General features: G+C 40.6%; 1 protein-coding gene across 12 annotated transcripts in view; it reads left to right on the forward strand.

The window, feature by feature from the left end:
* ablim2 (actin binding LIM protein family, member 2) overlaps positions 1–22,919 on the forward strand; it is a 51,957-nt gene extending 29,038 nt beyond the window's left edge. Inside the window, exons 5-24 of one of the 12 annotated variants that reach the window (XM_085760069.1) lie at positions 216–342; positions 1,178–1,271; positions 4,680–4,767; positions 4,916–4,974; positions 6,238–6,279; positions 8,458–8,535; positions 8,679–8,822; positions 9,526–9,558; positions 10,026–10,143; positions 10,619–10,921; positions 11,525–11,596; positions 12,909–13,016; positions 14,897–14,950; positions 17,807–17,844; positions 18,063–18,171; positions 18,255–18,313; positions 19,363–19,423; positions 20,311–20,318; positions 20,421–20,501; positions 20,995–22,919. In XM_085760069.1, coding sequence (XP_085616195.1) covers positions 216–342; positions 1,178–1,271; positions 4,680–4,767; positions 4,916–4,974; positions 6,238–6,279; positions 8,458–8,535; positions 8,679–8,822; positions 9,526–9,558; positions 10,026–10,143; positions 10,619–10,921; positions 11,525–11,596; positions 12,909–13,016; positions 14,897–14,950; positions 17,807–17,844; positions 18,063–18,171; positions 18,255–18,313; positions 19,363–19,423; positions 20,311–20,318; positions 20,421–20,501; positions 20,995–21,108 — 1,790 coding nt within the window. In that variant the 3' untranslated portion in view covers positions 21,109–22,919. The remainder of the gene's footprint in view (positions 1–215; positions 343–1,177; positions 1,272–4,679; positions 4,768–4,915; positions 4,975–6,237; positions 6,280–8,457; positions 8,536–8,678; positions 8,823–9,525; positions 9,559–10,025; positions 10,144–10,618; positions 10,922–11,524; positions 11,597–12,908; positions 13,017–14,896; positions 14,951–17,806; positions 17,845–18,062; positions 18,172–18,254; positions 18,314–19,362; positions 19,424–20,310; positions 20,319–20,420; positions 20,502–20,994) is intronic. The other 11 variants (XM_085760057.1, XM_085760061.1, XM_085760058.1 and 8 more) reach the window with 11 other exon arrangements.
* Positions 22,920–25,140: the final 2,221 nt, after the last annotated feature.

The raw sequence follows: 25,140 nt of genomic DNA on the forward strand, positions 1-25,140 counted from the left end.
CTTTGCTGCACGACTTCTATAATTTTCTGTTCCATGTTTTACATTTGCACTTTCTGAAATCGTACTAGGTTATTCCCTTTTTGGAAAACTCAAATGTCCAATTCTATAACTCTACTATAACCACTCCATTAGTATTTACACATAAGTGACAATAAGTGGTATAAAGTCTCATTAAATCTAATATAATTTCCTTTCTGTGTCTCCTGTGTGTGCAGACTGCTGTGGTTGTGGGAAGGAGTTTAAGAATGAACAGTCTCTTGTAGCACTGGACAAACACTGGCACCTGGGATGCTTCAAATGTAAAGTCTGCAACAAGGTGCTCAATGCCGAGTACATCAGCAAGTACGTTAGTCTGGCTTCGGAAATGAACTGATAAAACTACACTACACATCTTTAATGCTGTAATCTCTATGGCCTGTTGTCCTACTGTTCAGCTGGATGAGTTTTAGTTCATTATGTAGCAGGGTTAAGGTTGGGGTTGGGTTTGGATTGAAGCTCCATTGCTGGTTGATTGTTTTGGTTCATGTTCACAGCTGTTTGCAGCAAAAAAAAGAAAAAAAAGCTCCAAGTCTGTAGTTCCCCTCAGTTTAAAAGACCGTTTTACTGTCTCATGGTTGGGCTCTTGCATCTACAAAAGGAAGTTATCATGAAGATGGCACTGATGGCATGACGTTTACAACCGATTTTTTTCTTGATGATTGATCAAGAAAAAAAGACATTCACATGAAAAAAAAGTTTTTTCAATTAAAAAAAAAATAATTTTTCAATTTAAAAAAAAAAATAGTTTTTCAATTTTTTTCAATGTTTTTTTATTGTAATTTTTTATTTTTATTTATTTATTTTTTAACTTTTTTTGTTTGTTTGTTTACAGTGTATCTATACAGTTACAAATGCAGTCAAATTTAAGGGTATTTTCTATATAATATGTAGAGCATGTACAGTTTAATTCATGTCATATCATAAAGAGCCTACCAACAGAGATGCAGCATGAGCGATTTTAAAGTTTTATTTACTACATATCTGGTTGATATTTTGTCAGAATACGTCACAATCTTTCTGACTCTTTTAGAAAGCAATAAAATAAGTGCTTTGAATATTAAATCATGGCACTAATCAGCATGCATGGAGGTTGATACTGTGGCTCAGTGTCCTCTGTGTCCTCTGTGTCTCTTATCAGGGACGGGATCCCCTTCTGTGAGACTGACTACCACGCCATGTTTGGTATCCAGTGCGAGAGCTGCAAGAAGTACATCACTGGAAAAGTCCTGGAGGTAAAAAACATTGCTCCACTTTACAGGCATTACATTCAGCTGAATCCTCCTGGTGGCTGTTAGCATGTAGCATCCAATCCCTCAAAACACATTTAACCCTCCGTGTGGAAAAGGAGGTTAAAGGGAAATGTAGGACACAGGATGAATGGATAAAACACTGAGAGCTTCATGGGTCGTATCATCATCATGGAAAGTTGCGAAGCTGCAACTGAAACTGAAAATATTTGACATCGTTGACCCCATTTCCCCAAAGCTGTTATTAAAATTTCATAGGATCTGATGCACCGCTGGTGCAGATACATGAAAAATGCTTCAGGAGGAGCTTTAGGAGAGCAGATCTGAGACCAGCCCAGGGGGGAACTCAGCATTTTTTTTGTCCTAGTTCCTTTTTTTTCTTTCATTTTTTTCCAACTTTTTTATTTCTCTTCCTCCGTCAGACCAGTAATTGCACCGCACGCTCTCGTAGAAAGTTCTGGACTGCTGCTTTATCACCTCTTTTTATCTCTCAGCTATGTCACAGCTGCGCAGCAAATCCACACAGGCTTTGTTTACACCATTGTTGACGCCAGCTGAGCTGACGGTGCTGAAGCCAGCAGGCGTGGTGGTGGTGGCGGCTGCAAACTGTAACAAAGCAATTTTCCCAGTACCATTATGTATATATAGTGATTCAGATTGAGTCTGTGATGTGCGGGTCCACGGGGAGGAACCAACCAGCCAGAGTCTCTCTCCTCTTTCTTTGCTGTGGGCTAATGACTTTGACCTAAACCACACACACATTAAATCTCCTTAGTCCCTTCCCTCTCTCCTCCCCCTCAGGTAGGTCATCCTTTCATTATTGCTCCCTGTCAGGTACCAGTCTACCTCCACACTTCTTCATTCAGGCTGTTGTTGTAGAAAACACCAACAAGTTACAGGACTGATGATGACATCCTCGTGGAACATCCCTGGTGTCCAATGTTGGATTTGTTTTTAGAAATTGGGGTTGGGGGTCTTAGAAAGAGCGGTTATTGCTGTCATTAGGTGACACATGTGTGTATGTGTGTGTGTGTGTGTGTGTGTGTGTGTGTGTGTGTTTGAGTTTGACCTGATTTGATTTTTGTGCCTTTGAGCCGTTCAGTAGCTGAATCTCACACCTCAGTCACACTGAAGTAATTGGAGGCAGCTGACTTGCACAATGAGGCCAAACACCTGATATTGGGGTGAGATTGTGCCACTTCTATTAATGGATTTTAGTTTATTGTATAGTCACGACATAATTAAAAGTGAACTATATGGATTTATCTCATTTTCCATCTGCTTTCAGTTTAATTCTGGTATGTTAAACACATGTCCAGCTGAGATGGACAATACATGATAATAATTCAAGTAAGTCTAATTTTCTATTCAATTTTAACCTTCTAAACTCAAGTATCTTTACTTTACCTGTTATTACCTTAATTAATTTAAAACACTTCAACCGGGTCCAATGATAAAGAGATGATTTGACGTTGCTAAGTGGTAGCCAACCCTAAGCTAGCTAAGTAGCAACCCAAGTGAACCATTCAGAGGAGTTCACAAATTTCAATCATTCCTTTGTTACATGTATAAACGTACAATACTGTAATAAAATATAGAGTAAGTAGATAGATAGATAGATAGATAGATAGATAGATAGATAGATAGATAGATAGATAGATAGATAGATAGATAGATAGATAGATAGATAGATAGATAGATAGATAGATAGCATTGCAGCTGTTTGTTCTCAATGAACAAGAAAAGCTGGAGCCTGATGGTAGAAAAGGAAAGAGGGAGAGAGATGGATGGGAGTGAGGCCCGAAGAAAAAGGCTGTTGTTCTTTAGCGATGAAGGGAAGTGACATGGGATACTCTCCCGGGGCGGAGAGAGTGATGAGAGGAAAAGGAAGAAAGCTTTTAGATAGGAGAGCCTGGTAGCTCTGGCTCAGCCTGAGAAAGACAAACAACAAACCCTCTCTCTGGCTTTCACTCTTTCTCTGATCACATGACAGAATCGCTCGCTCTTTTTTTTCATAAACACATTACTGTAGGTCTGGAGATTTACAGAAATATGAGAAATGGACCGAGAGCATGTTTCTGTCTCTTTCATTTGTAAATCACGTCCTTCACATCTATTTCCTGCAGTCAGGTATATCCTTGGTTCATCGCAGTGTTATAATGTATTGACCTACAAATACTTTGTACTTAAATTTGTCTTTGTTGTTTATATTTCTTCCAACTTTTACTTTTACTCCTGAATGTACCTGGTTCACCAAAGCCAACTCCAGTCTTCTAAATGGATCGCCATTATCTTGTCCAACTCTTCACCATCACTGTTTCAAAAACCCTTAAGTGTCCAGGAGCCTCAACATCTGTCAACCCTGGCTGATCAGCTGCAGCCTTCATCCAAATAAAACATCCAATCGTCAGCGTTCGAGTTTATCCTCCCTTCGGCCCGCTCTCGTCTTTGACTTATCAGTCCTGCTGGACAGTGGAGAAGATAACTTTCCTCTCCTGGAGACTGACAAAGAGAGACCGCAGAACTCCCTCCTTTCCGACCCTCTCATTCTTTCCATGCTTGAATTTCAATCTCACATTGTCCTTTTTTATCTCCGGACGTCAACGTTTCAGCTCGACGCCAGCTTCCTCTATTTATTGGTTCAGTTCAAGTATGAGCTTTTGGCTTGATGTCCACAACTTTCTAGTAACTTTCTTTTTCCTCCTGAAAACTGAGGACACGTCTCTGGTTGCTTCATCTCTCCATGTGATGTCCACCTGGTCCAGATGATCATTAAGTCGGGTGTTATCAACAAAGTTTTGTGTTAATGTCCTATTTTTCTGCTGTCATTCCTTACTGGGATGACATAGCAAAGTAGAGGTACTTCAGAGGGATTGTGCGTATTGAGGCCGCCGCTGAAGCAGGAAGCGATGCCTCTGGGAGGCTGAGATCAGCAGACACCAGATGACTGTTTTCCAAAGAAAGAAGACGAAGAATGATTTCATTACAGAGTAACAGGCTTGTGTGTTTTAGCTTGTAACTGAATCCATTAATCACACATTCAAAAAACATGACGATCTGCCAAACTGTGAGATAATTCTACTTTGATTTAATTGTGTTTCTTTCTGTTGTCATGGCACCAAACAAGGGAGAAGGAGGCATTAGTGCTGAGAAAATCCCTTTTGGACAAGACTTAGAGATAATAGTCTTATTAAAATGTGAGAAAAACCAGGTGTTTGACCAGCACCTTGAAGTTTCAGCCCCTCATTTTGTAATTTAGTAAAATCTTGGAAAGAAAACACCATGACCCGTCCATTTAGTGCCTAAAAATCAGGGTACATCTTTCCTTTTGTAAGTCAGTGAACTTCAAACCATCAAGTTTCTTCTAACATGTTCTTGTTTCTTGTTCAACAGGCCGGAGAGAAGCATTACCACCCCACATGTGCCCGCTGTGCCCGCTGTGAGCAGATGTTTGCAGAGGGAGAGGAGATGTATCTGCAAGGTAAACACAGTTTTCAAGACCTTTGGATACTTTCAGATCAATTAGAAATAAGTAATTCATGACCTTTTATTCCAACAGTGTGAATGGGCATATAAAGTTGCTGTAAATGATCTTTGACACTTCCTTTCTCTTGCCTCTGTGTCTTCAGGATCTTCTATCTGGCATCCTCCCTGCAGACAAGCAGCCAAGCAGGAGGAGAAGAGTAAGGTGAGTGAGAAAAACCTCAAAAGGAACCAAAATAGATTGGAAATCACATGACAGAGTCCCAGTTCTTACAGCGGCGTGGCTTTGATGTAACATGGATTGTAGAGGCTGCTGTTGCTGTTGGAAAGGAATTCATAACAAGCGACTTGCGGTTTTCTTATCAGAGAGGGAAAAAAGAGAGAGGCTTCAAGATGTGTTTAATTAGTGATGATCTTCTTTGTGATTTATATTTCAGTTGCATGAATGCCTTCTTTGTCTCTGTGAAACCATGAAGCCTCTCTGGGTTGGAGTAGATAGGTCTCTTTATCTCCTCATTGGTGATTCTGCAATTTTTATTACAAGAAGTCAGAGCTGCATCTTGTGTCATCCAGAAGAAGCAGGGGCAGGGTCGTCTAGAAATGTAGAAGGTTAAGATAGTTGAAAGTTTTCTGCAGTGACGGTTAGCCCATATAGTATGTCATCTAATAATCACAGTCTACAGTGTTTATTGGACTCACGTCATCATTTTATACTAATGGGAAATAAAATATATGCTTATATCCCTTGGATAGCAGTCGTCCTGCGGCTGCCAAATACATTTTTTTCTGAGTTGTAAAAACACTACATTCCATTGTCTGGACCAAATCCTCAATGGCCTGAACCCATTGATTGAATCAATCACTCCTTTGGCGATATACCATGAACAGTTTTCACCAGTTACAGACAAGATGCAGATTTTGTTCTTCTTGCAAAACTTGGAAGTCATTTCCACTCACTGAAAACCCATTGTGCACTGTGATGCACTGTTGATGCACAATGGTAAACAGAGGTTGCAGAAGTTAAACACAATTACAGCACAGTTGCCAGCGCTTAGACTCAACAACTCAAAACTGACCACACTTTTTTCTTTTTGGATGGTGTGATGAAACCAACGTAAACAAAAGGTGCTCAGGGTGTTGAAGGTTGAAGTTTAAATTGACAGTTTTGAGGGGTGTGTTTGGTGTTTTGCAAGAAGAGTCAGAGATTTGGTGAAAGTAGTTTGACTACTGTGTTTACACTGTTTACAGTTTTCAGGGATTTGGTTCAGATGATGTTTTCAGGAATCAAGAGAAACAGTAACTGGCCAGAAATGCAGCTCATGTTGCTCTGAAAGTCTTTGAAGGTGGATGATATTTGTGGTCTTCGGGCTTCAAATCAGAATCCGACCCATACACAGGCTTCCCTAAAAGCTCATCCAAACAGATCCATCCCATCCTCATTCCTCATCATAATCCCTCTCCTTCCTAGAAGCAGGTCCGGATACAGCTCAATGACGTCCCTGAGCAGCAGGTTGGTGCTCCTAAAGCCCCGCACCCGCCCGAACCACACTTAACCCCCCCACCACCACCACCACCACAGACATCTTCTGCATGGGGTTGATCATACTTTGTTGACACCTGCTGCTGCTGCTGCTGCTGCTGCATTTGCACATTGTCGATCAGCAGCCACGGCCACGATAAGACACTTAAAGGGATACTTCACCCAAAATCGATAATTCACCTATTTTCTACCGTCATGCCAAGGAAGGGTTTGGAGAACGTTCGGAGTCATCAAAACACTTTTGGAGTTCCAGGGGGGGTCCGGCTGGCAACGGATTTTCATATAACAGCGGCGGATAGAGCTCACTTTTGAATCGAGATGTTCATTTGTTGTTATAAACCATTGGATGTTTGATGTAAACACGGAAGAACATCTTGCAGCAAATCTACATCAACAGAGCCACTGGGAGCTACTGCTACAACAAGGCTAAAAACAGAGATCAAATTATTTTTTTCCGAACAACTTTTTCATGTCACGGCTTCAGGACACTTGGGTCAGTACAGACGAGCAGTATGGAGGTATCTGGATGTTTCATAGTGTGTGTTTTGGACGATTCAAAAGTGAACTCTATCCGCCGCCATTATATGAAAATCCATTGTTAGCCAGACCCCCCCTGGAACTACAAAAGTTCTCCAAACCCTTCCTTGGCATGACGGTGAGTAGATGATTGGTGAATTATCGATTTTGGGTGAAGCATCCCTTTAATATTTCAGGCAGATCTGATGGATCAGCGACTGATGATGCTGATCATCAGATTGTGCATGAACACATGGAGATGACGGATGTGACAGTTCCTGCATTTGGTAGATTATCAATCAGTGGAGTGGTAACAGCCAGAGTGGATTTGACTTGAACAAGCAAAGGCTTTAATTTGTTCTAAGAGAGAGAAAGTGTGTGTGTGTTTCTGCATGTGTGCATTAGTACTGCACCATATTAAGAAGATTAGTGATTCCCTCAGCACCACAGCCAAGACGACAACACTGACCACTGACACTAACGCAGCCACTGCAGCCTAACGCACTTCAGGAAGAACAGTGTGCTCTGTCTCTTCCTGTCAACGGCCTCGGTGTCGTCCCGTCGGTCCAGTTTATTGTTCAGGGATGTGAGATTTCCTTCTGCAGGTTTTTCCCAGTGTTTCCCAGTGTCCTCCTTCCTCTGCTGCAGGTAACTGCTGCTGAGAGGGGGGCGGCTGCTGGCGTAGGCTGGGCACACACTGTACCATCTTGTTGTTGAATATCAACTCCCACTGTATGAGTAAATCATCCGTGATGTAAAGCCAAAGCTCATGATTTATCTGCACGCACTAGACTAGACATGTATTGTCCTATTGGCTCCTGCAGACCATCCTGGCTATTGACACTTGTCAATAAAGATTTGTTTGAAAGCTCAGAGACTGGTTTGTTAGCAACATTGCTAACAAGGCAGAAGAAGATGATGTTCAAATTGTGATGGCAATTAAAAAGGATATTCTGCTCCGTTGTGCTTTGCACTTAACCTATTTTACATAGCTATGTAGCCTAGCAAATGTTTCAATTACCTTTTAAAGGGAAAGCTAAAGTCAAACTGAATTTACTCAGCACCACAGCCAAGACGACAGTTTTTGTCACTTACCTGCAGTTACTAACGTCCAGGTGTGAACACTGTGTCTACTAAGGCTTCTTGCACATTTTGCACATAGCTTTGCTTTTGTCCAGCTGTTTACACTGCAGCTTCAAAGGAGAGGCCGCAGTACAAAACAGATGTAACCGAGCTGAGAGGCTAAAGGTTGTCAAGCTAGCTTTCATGTCCAGCAGCAGCGCTTTGGACATGTAACAATGGACTGTGTCATAATTTGAGATATATTCTTCACAGATACAGAAACTGTCAGAACAGTGAACGATGAAGGGTTTTCTTTCTGTTTTTTCATCTTTTCTAATTAAAGTTTAAATTCACTGAGCAGCTCAGAGGCTATTTTTAAGGTGGAATGTTTTTGCGTGTTACTCAATGCATGATTGACATTTGGGAATCAATCAACACAAATACATCAGTGTCACAATGTAACTTATTGTAACTTATACATTTCAACTGGAGTATGTGAACTAGCTATATTTTAACACAAGAAAAAAGCACAAATCATGTTTTAAACCTGCCTGTTTGTGTGTGTTTCAGGTGACCCGGACTTCCTCTGAGAGCATCACCTCAGTCCCAGCATCCAGTGCCTCCGGTTCTCCCAGCAGAGTAATCTATGTAAGACCACACCAACAGGGGGCAGCAAATACAGCAGTCTTATCATACAGTGTTTGAAAAAGTAGCATTGTTTCATATACATATCAGCTCAACAAAGCTTTGAAATATCACCACTGATAAATCTGACAACGTCATTCTTTCAGGCCAAATTAGGAGAGGAGATGCTGGACTACAAGGACCTGGCAGCTCTTCCAAAGACCAAGGCCATCTACAACATCGACAGGCCTGACATGCTGTCCTACTCCCCGTACGTCAGCTACCCATCTGAGGAGAGGCACTACGGAGAGGTATATTCCAGTTTTCCTCTTGAATCTATGGGCTGTAGTTCTTTTAAAGCTATAAACAATAAATTGAATTAACGAACAACAGGACTAAAACCGTGCCCAAAGTACACAGAAATGATCTCCCTTAAACAGCGCACCTAATGTTGCTATTTCACTGTTTTGCTGTATTGCTAAAACACTAAATTCTCTCCTCTGAACCAGCTCCTCAGTGATCTGAACACATTTACTGAATCAATCATCCCCTTAGCAACAATTTTCACCATTTAAACACAAGTTGCGGATCTTAAATCAACTTTTCGCAGTCACTGAAAACACATTGTACAGTGGGATGCGGTCAAGATGCGTGATGGTGAACGTAGGTAGCATAAACAGAAGACACTTACAAGGGCAGGTGTCATCCCTTAAATACCCAACAGGTTGCTTTATTTCCTGTAACTTTCCCCTTCGTGGCCTCTGCGTTACCTTTTTCATTTTTCACTTTTGCTATCCCTCCATCATTGATCATGACGACATGTTTGGTTTTCTTACCTATTACGCACATCCATTCAACAGCCCACCTCACCTCACTCATCTCATCCCTCCATCGCTGTGTATATCATCGCTCATTGACATTGAACGATCACCCTCATGGTCGGATGGTTAACTCATATAACCTCACATATGAGTTCGTCCTAATCATTGGCTTTCTCCCACTTTTCATTTTCAGTCCCCCCAGCTGCTTTCTCCTACTCCCACTGAGGTAATATAACACAATCCACCTGTGTCTGGATGTGCATGTCACGTTAGTGTGTGTCTTGTTGGTTGTGCAAGTTTAAAATTAGGGATATTTAGGTGGAGTAAGACCTTTTAAAGGATTTGATATGTATCACTGCTCCATACCGATTTTGCTTTGATTAAAACAGTTGATACACTGAATTGGGAATACTGGTATCACTTTCGTACAATATGTTTTTGATGTGATTTTTTTTTTGTCAAGATAAACCAGATATCGGATAAAAATGAAGTGGTTCACATTCACGGGTTATTTTTCGTCATGCGATGTGCCGTAAAAGTGACGTAAAACGTTCATGTTCATCATCTGGAAACTAATTTGTTCAGTTTGCCCTTCACAGAAAATAAGGTTGTGAGCAAAGGATCAGTATGTGCGTGTGTTTTTCTGTAAAAAGCACTGATTTATTTTATTACATTTTGTATTTGTGCATCCAGGGTGACGGGGAGAAATCACCACGTCAGAGACGGCCCTCCAGCCCCAGCTCCAACAGCTCCCTGGGGGGTCATGGACGTTACACTCCATCCCGCTCCCCCCAGAATTACAGCCGAGCAGGTATCAGCCTCACACACAATGTGGCACAACATCAGAACGAAGTAGTAGAAGTAGTGAGTGAAGTAGTTGTAGCAGATGTTTTCTTCTTTTTTTAAAAGAAAACATCTGCTACAACTACTTCAATCCATTGATGATTTAAAAAAAAGACATACATTCACACATAGCCTACTTTATCCTTTTTGTTTGACATTTATAAGCAGTATATAAACATTAAATATTTCGGATCAGATATTATTATGCAACCAATCCACTGATGTATTTTCATTGACCTAAAAGTAGATGAAATTTCAAAATTGTAGAATTTATATCGTGAAATCCTCACTAACAACAGAAAGCTACAAATAAATACAATTCCAATACAGTATTTAATATTAATTTCCAAAAAGACTTGACTATTCATAAATTGTTTTTCGCTGTACATTCACGTTTTCATCTAGTGACTCATCATGTTTCTGAAATCTGATTGGACATTCAGGGCCAGAGTTATACCTTGGTGGTAGATACAGCAGTCAGGGCCCTGACTCCAGTTCCTTTCCTTTGCCCCAAGTCGCCATGGGTGGCATTAAGCACCCTATCACCTGGGACAAGGACTCATCCTCCCTCCCTGCTTCTATTTTATTCCATTCTGGTGGGACCGAAGGGAGTGGAGGCGGAGGTGGTGGTTTTGGTGGCCAGTACTCACCCACACCAGCGGGTGGCAGTGCAGGCTTGTCTTTACATCTAAACCCCACCACCCTGGCCATGCTGAAGCAGCACAACTACATCCCTTACTTCAGAGGTATCAAAGCACAGTGGGGCCAAGACCCAGTCCAACACAGACTAGAGACAAGTTTCTGGAAAACATTGCTGCAATGTTGCAAAGCTCAAAACTCCAACCTTTCAAATCTATCGAACAACTAAAAATGGAAAGGGGATTTAAGGTCCCCTAAAAGTTGGGTTTTCGATCTTCAAACTTAAGTTTTGCAATCAGAAAGAGCAGCAATGATCCGGTCTCCTCTGTATTTGACTGAGATTAAAGGTCTTTAACAGTTGAATGCTGTGATACAACCACCGAATTGAGAATACTTGGCATGAGTTGCGGTGAAGCACCAAATTAACCATGTGTTGCAACCTCTGGGTCTTTGGGTATCTTCATGGTTCACCATAGACCGATCAGTCATACCAGGAAACAGAACGTCAGATCTGGTGTCTGACTCTGATTCTTGAACCAAAACCATGACACTGCTAAATGTTAACCATGATATCGCACATCCTTGAAATCAACATCACAAACCAGTGCTGTACAGTGCATACCCCCCCTATTTAGCCCGACAGCAAGGTGTATCCAACCACTTCCCCTTTACCTCATCTTCTCCCCATCCCCTGATTTCCGTCACCCCAGGGATCAAACAGGACCCCCTCCCCGACCCTAACCCTAGGACATCCCTGCATCTCAGTTTACCTCCTCCTAACGGTAAAAATAACAATAGTCTTTATCTTCTTTGTGTCTCTCCCCTTCCCCTATAGTGGAATGGTCCGCAGGCTTTGTAATGTTGTTCACTGGTATCATGGTGTTGTTGGGGGTCATGGGATGCATCAAGGTACATTCACAGTACCACTCAGTTTCCTCACCACTCAGTGCTTGCCCTGTTCACTTGTGTCCGTGGACATGATTGTTGTTCTGCATGGTTTAACTTGATGTAGGCCTGAGTGTAACCCTGATACATTTGGCATTACCTTTTGGATGAAGACTAAGGGTGGATTTCATTTTTGTGCTTGTCTGTTCAGAGTGTTAACCTGATCGTTTGCCTGCCTTTGACTCCTAATCTGCCCGGTTGTTTCTCCCCTATTCATCGTCATGTGTCAAACTCGATCCCCTTGATGTTACTTGTTTTTTGTCCTGGTGTAAATCTTGATAAATTGCAGATTTGGGGTTTTGATGACTGATAAAAGGCACAAAGAGGTTTGCAGATGGCTAACCCCTCTATTATTTTTGCTGAAATTCTGTTGACTTTTCAGAAGCACAAGAAAAAACTGTTATAACCGGAGGTAATACAGCAAGTGGGAGGATCTATTTGGAGGGGTGTTCACAGCTGAGTTGAAGTTAATTAAGACCAAACTATATTGTCCATTCCAGATGAAAGCTGTGTGAAAGACAAACAGGCAAACCCTGTGGAGAAAAGGGGGGAAATGCTCTCTTGATCTTGTTTTTCCAGGATAAATACACACTGTGAATGAGTCATCAGTGGTTCATGGCAGCCAAGTTTTCATAGAGATGTGGTGTTTTGATCTCTGCTGCTTGCATCATCTCCAGCCCTTTGAATATGACTGTGCAGACCCCACCTGTTTCTCCACATAAATAAATTAATGTGTCAATTTACTGCCCTATCTTCATTCCAACCTTCACTTATAGCCTTAAGCTCTTGACGGAATAAAAATTAAATTGGAGATAGTGGCTCTGTGAAAGTAGGTGATCTCAATCTATGTTAATGCCTTTAGCTTTTAAGGTGTTGCTGCTTTGCAATGAGAAGTGGTTCAGGCATTTCATAGATACCATCCTGTGCAGATGTTGCTAGGAAAAAGGACATTTTGGCAAAATTAGGGTGATAAATGTGTCTTATTACCTGGGCTATCAAGACACCTGACTCATTATCATTGGAGCTTTTTCAATATACTTACCATAACGCTGCCTTTTTTGCCCCCCAATGCCCCCTCTTTTTCCCCCCAAACCCTTTCCCTCTTGCCTTCCATATCCAATGTCCATCCACCTCCATCCGCCACTGGAGGTAGTGAAAGTGGTCGAAGTACCCCCAGTTTATCCACCTATTCTGATGGCAAATCCCCCTCATCTACCTCTACCTACGTGGCTGCTCCCCGGCACTTCCACATACCAGGTAAGACCGAACCGACCCAACTTCTAACCTTTTAAACACCTTTACACATTCTGCAACTTAATGCAAATGAGGAGACTATGAGGTAAGATACAAGATCGTAGCAAATTGGAAAACATTGTCTCACTGATCTCTTGTGTTTGTACGTTTGAGGTCTGATTACCTCAGCAGTGTTACTTGAAGTGTAGTGTTTCCCACAACTCTGCACTTCTGTACTGCAGCAACAGAGATCTAACACATCTGATATTAAGATATTGGCGAATGTTCAACAAGAAAAATCTTTTACTTTTCAGTGAATCGGAGTGCTGCCTTTCCAGGTACATGCAGATAAGTCTTTTAAAGCTATAAAAGGATGTTGAATACCAAGTTGTTTGTGTTGGGCCGCATGTAAGAACCATTTTGTTTTTAAAGAAGAAAAGAACGTGACAATCTGGAGTTTGAAGTTGTGCTGTTTGAAATAAAGAGCGAGACTTGATATAGCTTTGGACTTGGTCACACCTAAACAAATGACTAACAAGAAGTGTAGAATAACCTACTGCCACCACAAGAGGGCAGTAGAAGATGAATGCACACAGGCATCACACCCAGTGCAGGGACATTGTTTGAGATATGGAGATATCTCAGTGTCCTTCTGACTGATTCTGCCCTTCTGGCTTTAACTGGACGAACAGTCCAGATGACATGACACTCCTGTAGACTGGAGTCATTGAACCAGGCAAAGACTACAGAGACTTTAGTCCCATTCCTTCAATTCTGTACATAACAAGTTTTATCCCTTGTTCTCAATTTATCTTCTCACATATGATTACTGGTTCGCTGGTGAGAAGATAAGTCACTGTTAAATATCTTCAATGGAAAACACCTGAACACACCTGAGTTTAGTTCTTCTGACTGTGCAGAAAACCAGACTTTCAGCTCCGTACGTGACTTGTGTGATACATTTGGACTTCTGTGAATTTGTGCATGCCCGAAGAGAACTTTTGAAAGTTATCCAAATTCATGATACCCAAAGATTGAAGCTGTTTGTATGAGCGGTTCTTGCATGAGGCCCAGTGTCTTCACATCATATCGCCGACTTCCTGCCTTTAGCTTAAGGGTTGAACTCTGTATACCTCTGGCACTCTTTCATTTCCTGCGTCTACACTGGTCCTTTGAACTTACTTTGCGATACATTTGGCCAGTGACCACCAGTGTATCCTCATTACTTTAAATCTCCCGCAGAGGAAAAGCCATTTGATCATACATACAACATATTGTTCCCATTGACGTCCATGTCAGTCATACAAAGGAGGAAAAATGAAAGTACCCACTTGTATTATTTTATTGTGAGTCATGTTTCTGCTGACTAATGTGTGACATTGTTATAAAGTGTCCTGGCAGATGGGGGAAAACACTGTCCACATTATACCCCCGAGGCACTTCATCTGTTGCAACAAGGCCTGAATTAACTTTCTCTATTGTGGTTTATAAACTTTATTTTGAATGACTTCATTTTAAATTCTTTTATGACCACTAATACGTAAACTGTTTGGTGTCTGGGGCCCATGTGTGGTTTCTCATATTATTCTATGATTGTCATTTTGGTGGTCTGCATCGAATAACATCCTCCTCCAACAAAGTGTGATCAATTGAGATATATATTTTTTTAAATCTACTGCACGAACAATAATAAAAGTGATGATTTTTTTGATGTGCGTTAATAAAAATGACAAATGTGTTCACCCAGCTCTACTGCGCTCCCCTCTATGCTTCTTCAAAATCTCTCATCCCCCAATAACTGCTAACCCATGCTTCTTTTTCTCCATTTTCTCTTTCTTTCTCTTCCTCCTTCCCATGTTGGCTTCTTCCGTTTTCTTTCTTCTGCATCTTTTCCCATTTTCCAGAGACTATGGTCAAAGATAATATCTATAGAAAACCCCCCATCTACAGGCAGCATGGTACAGTCCACTTCCTCTTTAACAACTCCTTCTCTGGTCTGGTCTCTCTGCACGATTTGTTGCATGTCATCTGTCGTACTCCACCAATTCTGTGTTTTAACATCAACTTCATACACCAATGCAAGGTTGACCATTGGGGTGTGGCCTCAGTGGTTCAACATTTTCATATCACAATATTCTTGTCATTGTTCTGAAAATAAAGGAAAGTACATTTTTCTGCTATGTACTTCCTTGATGCAGCATCTCAGTCCGATGAAACACTGACGTTAAAAGTAGCCAATATCATGAGAGTTTGATTACGCCCATTCTCATCTAGAAACAACAATCAAAAAGCAACAGATACAGGGTTAAACAGATACAGATACATATACAGATATACAGTAGATATAGATATAGATATAGATACAGATATAAAGATATAGATATAGATATAGATATAGATATAGATACAGATACAGATATAGAGATATAGATATAGATACAGATACAGATATACGTAGATATAGATAGATAGATATAGATATAGATATAGATATAGATACTTATATAGATATAGATATAGAGACAGATACAGATAATGGAAACTCTATGTACCCCTAGTCTCTGCTGAATCCTACCCTGATGAGATGTGACTGGTTTCATATCAAAGATATGATGATAAAAATCCCAATTCGTCCACGTTTTTATCCCTGTTTGTCCAGTTTTTCTCAGCTTCCAGCAGGAAGTCATTCAGTATTATTCTAAAATGAACTAGACGAAGTCTGAAGTCACACCATATCATTTCATTTCATGCCATCTGAAGCCACCGCCCTACTTTAGTTTCAAAGTGAAAAGCTACAATTCATCATCATATGGAGCCAAAAAGAAAAAAAAAACTCTTGTACTGTTCTCTACTAAATTAAATATTCAAACATGCCCCATATCTAGGAAATTAGATCAAATCCAAGGCAACAACGGTGACATCACTGATCTGGATGTTGTCAGACTTTAAACATGCTCTAAATCTTCAACCCGCAGCAGCAACTGTAGATACTTGTGGGAAGAGAAAGCTCCGTGATCAGGGTCTAGAGGTGACATTACATCACTAATACTACAGTGCCCAAAATTACAGTGTCTACCAAATTGGTAATCCAGCTCATTTGGGACTGAAGTTGAACAGGAAGGGGCCGCTGGGTGTTTATTTGCTCATCCTGTTCATGCATGTCCACTCTGCACCCATCTCACTGGCTCATTGTTTTTTCGTGGTGATGCTGCGACTGTTGTGTACACTGTGAGTAATCTGGTACATGGATCACTGTGTATGGTGGTGGCATCGGTGTTGTCTCTATATCTGTGTCCCTCCAGTTCCCATTGTTTGTGTGTGTTTGATCTTTGGTGTACTGTACACTTTCCACAACACACTGACACAGGCATCCGAGGAGCAAGGGATGAGTCTCACCTCTTATACATAAGGACCTTTTTATCTTTATATGTGAAATAAGTCAGCTGCATATGGCATCATCTCCTCTAACACATGCTAAGGTATTTTCTATAGGCAATTTAACTTTGCAGCTGTGTAAAGTGACTTTGAATAGTGAGTTATAAGTAATGTGGATACCTTTGTCTAGTGTAGGCCTACATGCTAAGCTTTAAGCATGCAGTATGCTAAGTGGTCTATGTGTTTAACACTGTCACTCAGTCAGTTTATATTTTCTGTGCACAAACAACTAATTCATACTGTCCAATTACTTACTTATTGTTGTTTATACCTTGTTGTGAGTCTGTTTATGTGTGTGTGGGTCATCATGGCAAAATGTGATGCTGGAGACTCCAACTCCAACTCTCAATTGTGTGTCACAATTCTCAGTATTCAATGCATGAACTTACATTGTGTTTTTGGTATGTTAAAGGTACAGTAACATAATGTTTTGTTAACCTAACGCTAAGTTTTAAACAGAGTGCACAGGTACAATTTAAAGTATGTTGTACTGTGTATACTTTAAACTTGAGAACAAAACTGCATTAAAGCCATTGGGCCGATGGAGGCAAAAGGTTTGGTTTATTAGGCTGTGCACTAGATAACTGTTCTCTAGCCTGGTATAACCCAGCAATATAAATAAAAAGTAAATAAAGTCAGTGTTAGCACCTTGATATTGATGCGTGCTGCTACAATAACTCTTGCAGCAGCACATTACAGTTATGGCAAATATTAGGTGCTTTTTGATTTAAATTGCCAACATTTACAACAATCTGCACCTTCAGTTCTGTTATGTAAGATTTAAGTTTAAGTTAAAGTAAGTTTATTATTTACTCTTAGATTTAAAGCAGTTTTGTTTTGATTTTGGACAAATATCCTGATTACGAACACGGACCCAAGAGCTTGAAAAAGCATGTGTGAACAATTTATTGATTCTAATGGACAGTTTATGAATTGCATATGTTTTTTCCCCCTCCATAACACCTACTAGACTTCACAATATCAATGTTATTCAAATATAAATGAAAATTGGACTAGAAATGGAAATCTGGTCCAGGAAGTTTTTGTCAAGCGCAGGTTTTAAGACGAGAAGTTTGAATGATTTGCAATTCAACTGTCTAAATGTCATACTAATCTGTGTTGTAGCTGTTGATATGTTTTGCTCTGATGACCAATGCATAAACTATTGTATAACCCTTTAAAGACAGCATTGATTAGAAATGTTTCTGCACACTCACACCTAGCATGTGGCGCCCCCCATAGATGCCATCTGCAACTGACGATGTCACGGAGCAGCAGTGATTTGCACTTATAGCGTTCAGAGGCAGATGACCCCCCTCCCTCCCTTCTCCCCCCACACATTAACTGTGTTCATCCTGTAACATGTGACTGTTTTGCAGCTTCTAGGACCTCCTGGCAGGATGGGGAGGATAGCAAGGTGGGTTTGTGTATAGTAGATGTGTGTACGTCTTTATCTGTCTGACCATATCTGTCTCTTTTCTAAGTCATTCTCTTAAAACTGTACAAACTCTGTGCAGCCATTTACTAATTCAGTAACTCATACTTTACCATGCCATCATCCATCACTTTCCATCTTTCCATCTTTCTGTATCTCTTCCTCTTTTTCTTGTTCTCTCTCTCTCTGTCTCTCTGTAGAGGACCAGTTGGATGATCTTGAAGAACGAAATTGAAGGACACATGGGTGCAGAAGACCTGGACCCCCGCAAGTCCACCTGCAGTCTTCCCACTGACACTTCACAGCCAAGTGAGTGAGCAAATAAATGATCAAAATGAAATTCCACCTTGATCAGTCATTCAGATTTAAAGAGATACTTTTCTTCCCTGCAGATTTCCCCTACAACAAGTCTGCATCTTTACCCGGATATGGAAGGAACGGCATCTACAAGGTGAGCTACAGTAAAGGACTTACCTTAAACAGTCCATGGTACATCAGCCAAAGTACACTGCAAAAACTCACACAACAAAACAAATTTCTGGTCAAAACAAGTCTCATTATACTTAAAATAAGACTCATCACATCAAAAAGTAGCTTGTTTTTAGACACTTTTTACTTCTTTCAAGCATATTTTTGCTTGAAATAAGTAGAAAAATCTGATAGTGGAGCAAGTTTTTCTTTCTTATTACGAGCACAAAAAACTTGCTTTCACTGGCAGATTTTTCTATTTATTTAAAGTGAAGATTTGTTTGAAACAAATAAAAATGATCTAAAAACAAGTTCATTTTTAGGTGATGATAATTATTTTAAGTGAAAAGAGTTTAGTTTTGACTAGAAATTAGACATTTTGACTAGAAATTAGACAAATATTCTTGGAAAGATTTTGAGTTTTTGCAGTGTAGTGCTTTGTCCCTATTTGAAGTGACATAGCAGCCATTAATCCATGCAATATTTAAAGCAGACCCATTGTCAAAGAAATACCTAATAGGACTGGTTTTGTAGACACATTTTTGAGCAAATGCACCTCCTATAACTTCTAACACTGTACTCATTGGCTTCCCACCCTGGGTTTGGTTCTCCTGGAGGTTCCTTATTGTTAAAAAGGCTGCTGCCAAGTGCTGATTTATTGGGTTTCTCTCAGTATCAGAGTAATGCCTGACTTTACCCTTGAGATAATGTGTATTATGATCTGTTGCAACATAAATACATTGGATCGAAGTTTGAGTGTTTCAGATTGTCCCTCTCAGGCCAGTTGACCTCTACCGGTGGACAAACAACAGACACTTTCTGACATCATGCCGTCCTTCCTTCCTCCTCTCCTCTGTTACCTTTTACTCTCTCCAAACAAAAGTGATGTAATCTCAGTCTACCAAGACTACATTTCCTATTGGAGCAAAAGCAGCGACTGAAATGCTTTCAGGTCGACCTCAGCTTTGATAGAGAGCAGAGATGTTCTTGGCAAGATGGTCTAACCTTGTGTCTGTTTGTGTCTTCCTGCAGGCTGCTGAGATGGTGGAGGATGAAATTGACCCAGACTCCCATAGCTGGGGAGGAATGAGGGGTGAGAGGAAAATTTACTCCAAACTGTTTATAAGCTCTTTTATTTTTTACTCAGTTGTTGGTTTGTAAGCTTTTTCCATTAGATAGATACATCAATTTAATGCCTAAAGTATAAAAATACATTCAGTTATTGTTTTGGATCCACTCCAGCACCTTGGATTTGAAATGAAACAGGGTCTGAGGTTGATTTTCAGACATACTAGGGACACTGTTATGGTCTTGTAGCCATTTTTATGAGACAATTCAGGGATCTTTAATATACACAAATGGCAATCTAGGAAGTTCAGTTCAGGCAAACACTTAAATGCCAGTCAACTAACCATATAATCCAATCAGATTAATGTCAAAAGCCACTAAAGCCAAGAGGAAGTGATGCTGGCTGTTGAAGAATGGTAGATCATCATCAGATCAGTTGATGTCTGTGATTCACTTCAGACAGTCACAGGCTGCAAAAGACTGCAGTAATGTGTTGAATACAATCAATCAAATCAATACAATGACTTCCTGCTGAGACTTACTCCCTTTAGATTTATATTGTAGATGTGAACTAGAGCTGAAATGATTGGTTTAATCAGGTCTGTCTTGGCAACTGCTGGTCTTGGACCAAAACCACACCCATAAGTAACACAATGACAGAATGCATATGACTATTTTGGTCATGGGTTTCAAACACCTTCTGCAAAAGAAAGCAAAACCTTTAAGATCAGTGATAAACCAAATACCACAAAGGAGTTAAATTGAATTTATTTAACAGTGTTGATAGGTGCCATTTTCCCAGCTGCAAGATTACTGCTATGTATTTACAAGTCCGTGTTTGAACAGTCTTATTAGTATCTTAAGCAAAGTGTGAGCTAATTCTCTGTTTCTGTCTCCCTTTCCCTCCTTCAGAATACAAGGTAAGAGATATTAATACTTTACAAATATGCTTTAATGTTCTTGGCAGCTTGGTTGGATTATAGCTGGATCAACCAATTAATCTCTTAAACTGTGTGTGCCAGATCTACCCCTATGAAGTGCTGGCAGTGACGCATAGAGTGAAGGTGAAGCTTCCCAGAGATGTGGATCGCACCAGACTGGAGGTGAGCGCTAATCTTCTTCATCCTGCACAGGCCTTAAAGGGATAGTTCAACATTTTTGGCAAATTGGCCCATTGCCATAATCTGTATAGTCATAGCAATAGGTTCGTTAGTTACCTTTAATTTTCGGTGCAAGCTATTTTTAGAACGGCGGAGCAGAGCTGCGAGTGAATGTGCAGGTCACAACTTGTCCACCAGAGCATTTTGGAGTTGTTGGATTGTGTATTTGATGAGTTTGATGAGGGAAACCAAGAAATCCCATTAGCCTCCGTAGCGTAGCTCTGAGCAGCTCGCGGCTCTGCTCCACCCTTCTAAAAACAGCTTGCACCGACAATTAAAGGTAACAAACCTACTGCTATGACTATAGGGATTATGGCAATGGGACAATTTGACAAAATGTTGAACTATCCCTTTAAAAAAGCCTGATATGTTGTGGCCTAGAGAGTATTTTATATGAGTTACACATATATCTCTGTGTTGTGTCTTTCTTTTTCAGAGGCACTTATCTCCTGAGGACTTCCAGATGGTTTTCGGCATGGCCCTGGATCAGTTCGACCGCTTGGCCCTCTGGAAGAAGAACGACATGAAGAAGAGGGCACACCTTTTTTAGACGGACAAGCAAAAAAAAAAAGCGCCAAACACCATCTCAACAACCAACCAACCAACCAACCAACCAACCAACCAACCAACCAACCAACCAACCAACCAATCCCCCGTCAGGAAGAAAGCAAACACCAACCCATTTGAAATATTCTATATATGCACCGCCGTGATGCCCCTCTACTTTCCAACCTATACAACAACGCCATGCCATCTGCCTGTGATGCCACAGAGAGGAACTTTCTCACGTCGAGGCAGCATCTAGAGCTTTTTGTATGCTATGTGGTCCAAGTGTTTGACTGACAAACCTTACATAACAGTACGAGGATGAGGAGCAGCTTTTGCATGGCCTGTGTTGATGCTCCTCGCCTCCTCTCCCCCTCCCCCCCAGTGTGTGGTTTCTGCCAACCAATGCCGATGCAAATAGAACAAATCCTGCCTCCACGAGCAAGTTTGTTTGATCCATTTCATCGGTTTGCTGCTCTTCCTTTTCTCCCCCTATCGTTTTCTCAAGTTGCTCTCCCTGCTCTGATCGCTACAAATCATTTCTACCATTGTTTTTACGACAGCGAAGTGACGGCACACGACGACGACGGTGATAAGGAATAACTTCAGTTTTCTCTGATCTTTTACTTCAGAGCCAGACTTCAGAGTCATAAAGCACCTAATCGTTTGCTTTTGTTTGCCGTTTTCCTTCATGTTCATCATGTGAGAGAAGTTGGTAAAGACTGAATGAGTTTTGATAAATGTGCCCTGATATCCTTTTGAATGCAGTCACGTATCGTACAGAAGATTCTCATAAATCAGCAGAGACAGGGAGAGCCGGGGCCGGATGAAGGCCCAGAACGGCATTGGGGGGAGTCAGGAACGGAGGAGGGAAAAACGTAACATTTACAGTTTCAGGGTATGTAAAGGTATCAGATATGCAGATTTGCCAGAGTTACATGCACTCACATTTAAAAAAAGGAAAGAAAAACGAAATAAATTATTTTTATAAGCTATTTTTGACTTCTGGAAAGGATCATTACACCAGTCATGAGACACAGCCGAGAGGAAATCATGATTTTTTTGTTAAAAGGAAAAAAAAAAGGCCACGCTGACTTTAAGCTTCTCAGACCTGCAGCAGCACTTAAGCCGAACAAGTGAGGTTTTGCTTGATTTAAATCTCAATACTATAACTGTGTTATATCTCCTCCAATAGAGGTCTAACTCTCTGTATGTTTGTTGTTTGAAAGCATTGTTGTGTGCAGTAAAAGCTACACATACTATCAGCTGAAGTCTATCAGTTTTGCTTGACTTTCTGGACCGTAAATTGATCTACTTGCCAACTAACATACTGTAAAATGTATATAAACATATACTGGACATATGCCAGATATATCTGTCTGTATACAATCCATGGTGTATAACTCTGCAGGCATGCATGAAGATGGGAAAATGGGGTTTGTCCACTGACCTCTGATTAGAAATGTATGAAAACATTATCATCAATGTGTTTTGAGTGACTGATAATTTTTTTGTTTTTGTTTTACATATGTCAAAAGAAATGCCTGGGTTAGCTGCTTACATTAGCTTGTTTTAGGTATTTATTTAATTGGAATATTAAGGTCAGGATTTTATTTTGAAATCTTAAAAAGGTGTAATGTCGAAATAAATAGCATCACCAAGAAGAAATCGAAGACACATATCAAAATTTTAAGTTTAATATGAGTGTCAAATAAAAATATTTGCGCCTGTACGTAACACACTAACTGTTGTCATAAAGCATCATGTCATCTTTCTAATATTCATGTGCTATTAAAGTGCTTTATCTGAAACTCAGCCGGTATGGACTGGAGTGCTTGAGTTTTTAAAGACATAATGTTTGGTCTCAACAGGTAGAGACACAACAACAAAGATTAGCCTATTTATTTTTTTAAGTATATTTTTGGGCGTTTTTGCCTTTATTTGATAGTACATAGTGAGATAGACAGGAAAGGGGGAGGCAGAGAGAGGGGGAATGACATACAGGAAAGGTCTGCCCGACGTGGGATTCAAACCGGGGATGCCTGCGTTGAGGACTGTAGCCTCTACATGGGGCCGCCCGCCTTAACCACTGCGCCACGCACCGCCCCAGCCGATTTATTTTTAATGCTGTAAACTCAATATATCATCTTTACATTAACACATGTATTTACATTTAGGATAAAAACTATCCAGGATAACAGATGAAAGATTAAAACTTCAGGAAATTACTTGTCAATAGAGAAAAATAGGCTAGATAGATAGCTTTATTTTACAGACTCTAAGTCCAATGAAAGAGATGCCCACACAACCACTTTGAGAGATTTTTATGCAAACCAATAGCTAAGCCAAGAAAATGTTGACATATTTCTTAACAGTAGGCTATCAATCTACCACACCTTAGTGGAGAACAAATATAGCTATGCATTGATAGAATAGGCTATAAGGAACTTTCCACTGTCCTATGACCTAATGGCATAGGCTACTTGCTGAGTCTGTAAACATTTCTGGTCCATTTTAGCTTCACTTTGAACTCAAAAGAAATTGAAATAAAAGAAACGTCCCAGTAGAAGTTCCCAGGATGTTTCCTTGTGGGATGAATGTTGTTCTATTTAGCCTACTTGCACCTATAGGAACGTCTGACTTTTGCAGGGTAATGTTTGTTTATTATTACTTTTTTTTTTTTTTAATTATTAATAAATGACGTAACAGGAAGTTCACCTGGCGGAACGGTCGTTTTAGGTCTCTGTTTCCACCCGCTGGACTTTTGTTGACATACAGCCGGAGCTGAAGAACCCATGGATGGAAGAAGCCCACTAAAGCCTAGCTTAGTTCAGTTTTATTCAGTCTATGCTTGGAACCGATACGTCTCCATAGTAACTTAACTCGATTTCATCATGGAACGTTACTCCAGTTTAAACAATCCAGACTTATCGAACTCCACGAGGCTGATTCCGCCCCGCTGTCAAGGTAACAACAGCCCCAGCGTCGGGGCCTGTGATTGGCCGGAGCTGCTGTCAGCCACGGCGGGAGGGAGGGGGAGTGACGGTCGGGCGCCTCCGCCCTGCCGCTCTATTGTCACCGGCTGGGAAAAGAGTGTTTATTTTTTAACATGGAGAAGGAGAAAAACGACAAAGGTGAGATGTCTGCCGCCTCCATACACTCTGTCAACTTTCATTCACGGTTTGGTTTCCAGTGTTTTGGGGTTTTGTCTTTGTGCTGCTGGTGTGTGTGAGTTATTATCTTGGTGTGGAGCGCTTCCTCCTCTGGATAATGTGCAGAGAGAGGATGCTCATTTTGGTTTCAGCCCGAAAATTAAATTTTGCTAATTATAAAAATGATTAGTGGACATGTTTGATAATGGATAGATAGCCTACAAAGGTTTATATAGTCAACTTTGTGTATCTTATAGGAAATTGCATTAATCTCACTAATATGATATTATCAAAACTGGTGTTGTGTTTTTTTTTATTTTTTAGCTCATCTTTGACTTGTAAAGACAATTTATTATTTTTATTACAATTTATAGTTGTCATTGTCATATTGTGAATTATTAAAGTGCAGGGATGAAGAGATTTTGTGCAGAGTACAGTAGCTTCAGTATTGTGAATGAACTAGAGGGGGTTACAAAGGACCATGTGCTGGAGGAGGAGAGAACAGGAGGTAGAGGAGGAGGAGAGGAGGAGGAGAAGGGGGAGGAATGTGATTAATTGGTCGGCTGAGACACTGCTGATGCCCCGGGCTGGAGGCTGCAGACTGCTCCCAGCATCAGCAACCCCACTGGGGGAGGGAGGAGGAGGAGGAGGAGACCAGCTGGGATCCTGAATCTCTGTCAGTTCTGGTTTTGTGTCCTCCAGACAAGAGTCTTTATTTAGACCATAAGGGGCAAAGATAGATGATTTTATACGTAGTGTTCGTTATAATCTGAAGCATTGTCAGAAGTGTTGCACACACATATTTCCAACATCCATCCATTGTTTTATATCCTACTTATCCAGAGATAGATAGATAAGCTTTATTTCGGTGTCACTCCACAACA

The sequence above is a fragment of the Trachurus japonicus genome, chromosome 18, assembly GCF_045865225.1.
Source record: "Trachurus japonicus isolate A0001 chromosome 18, Traja_1.0".
Taxonomy (NCBI): Eukaryota; Metazoa; Chordata; class Actinopteri; order Carangiformes; family Carangidae; genus Trachurus; species Trachurus japonicus.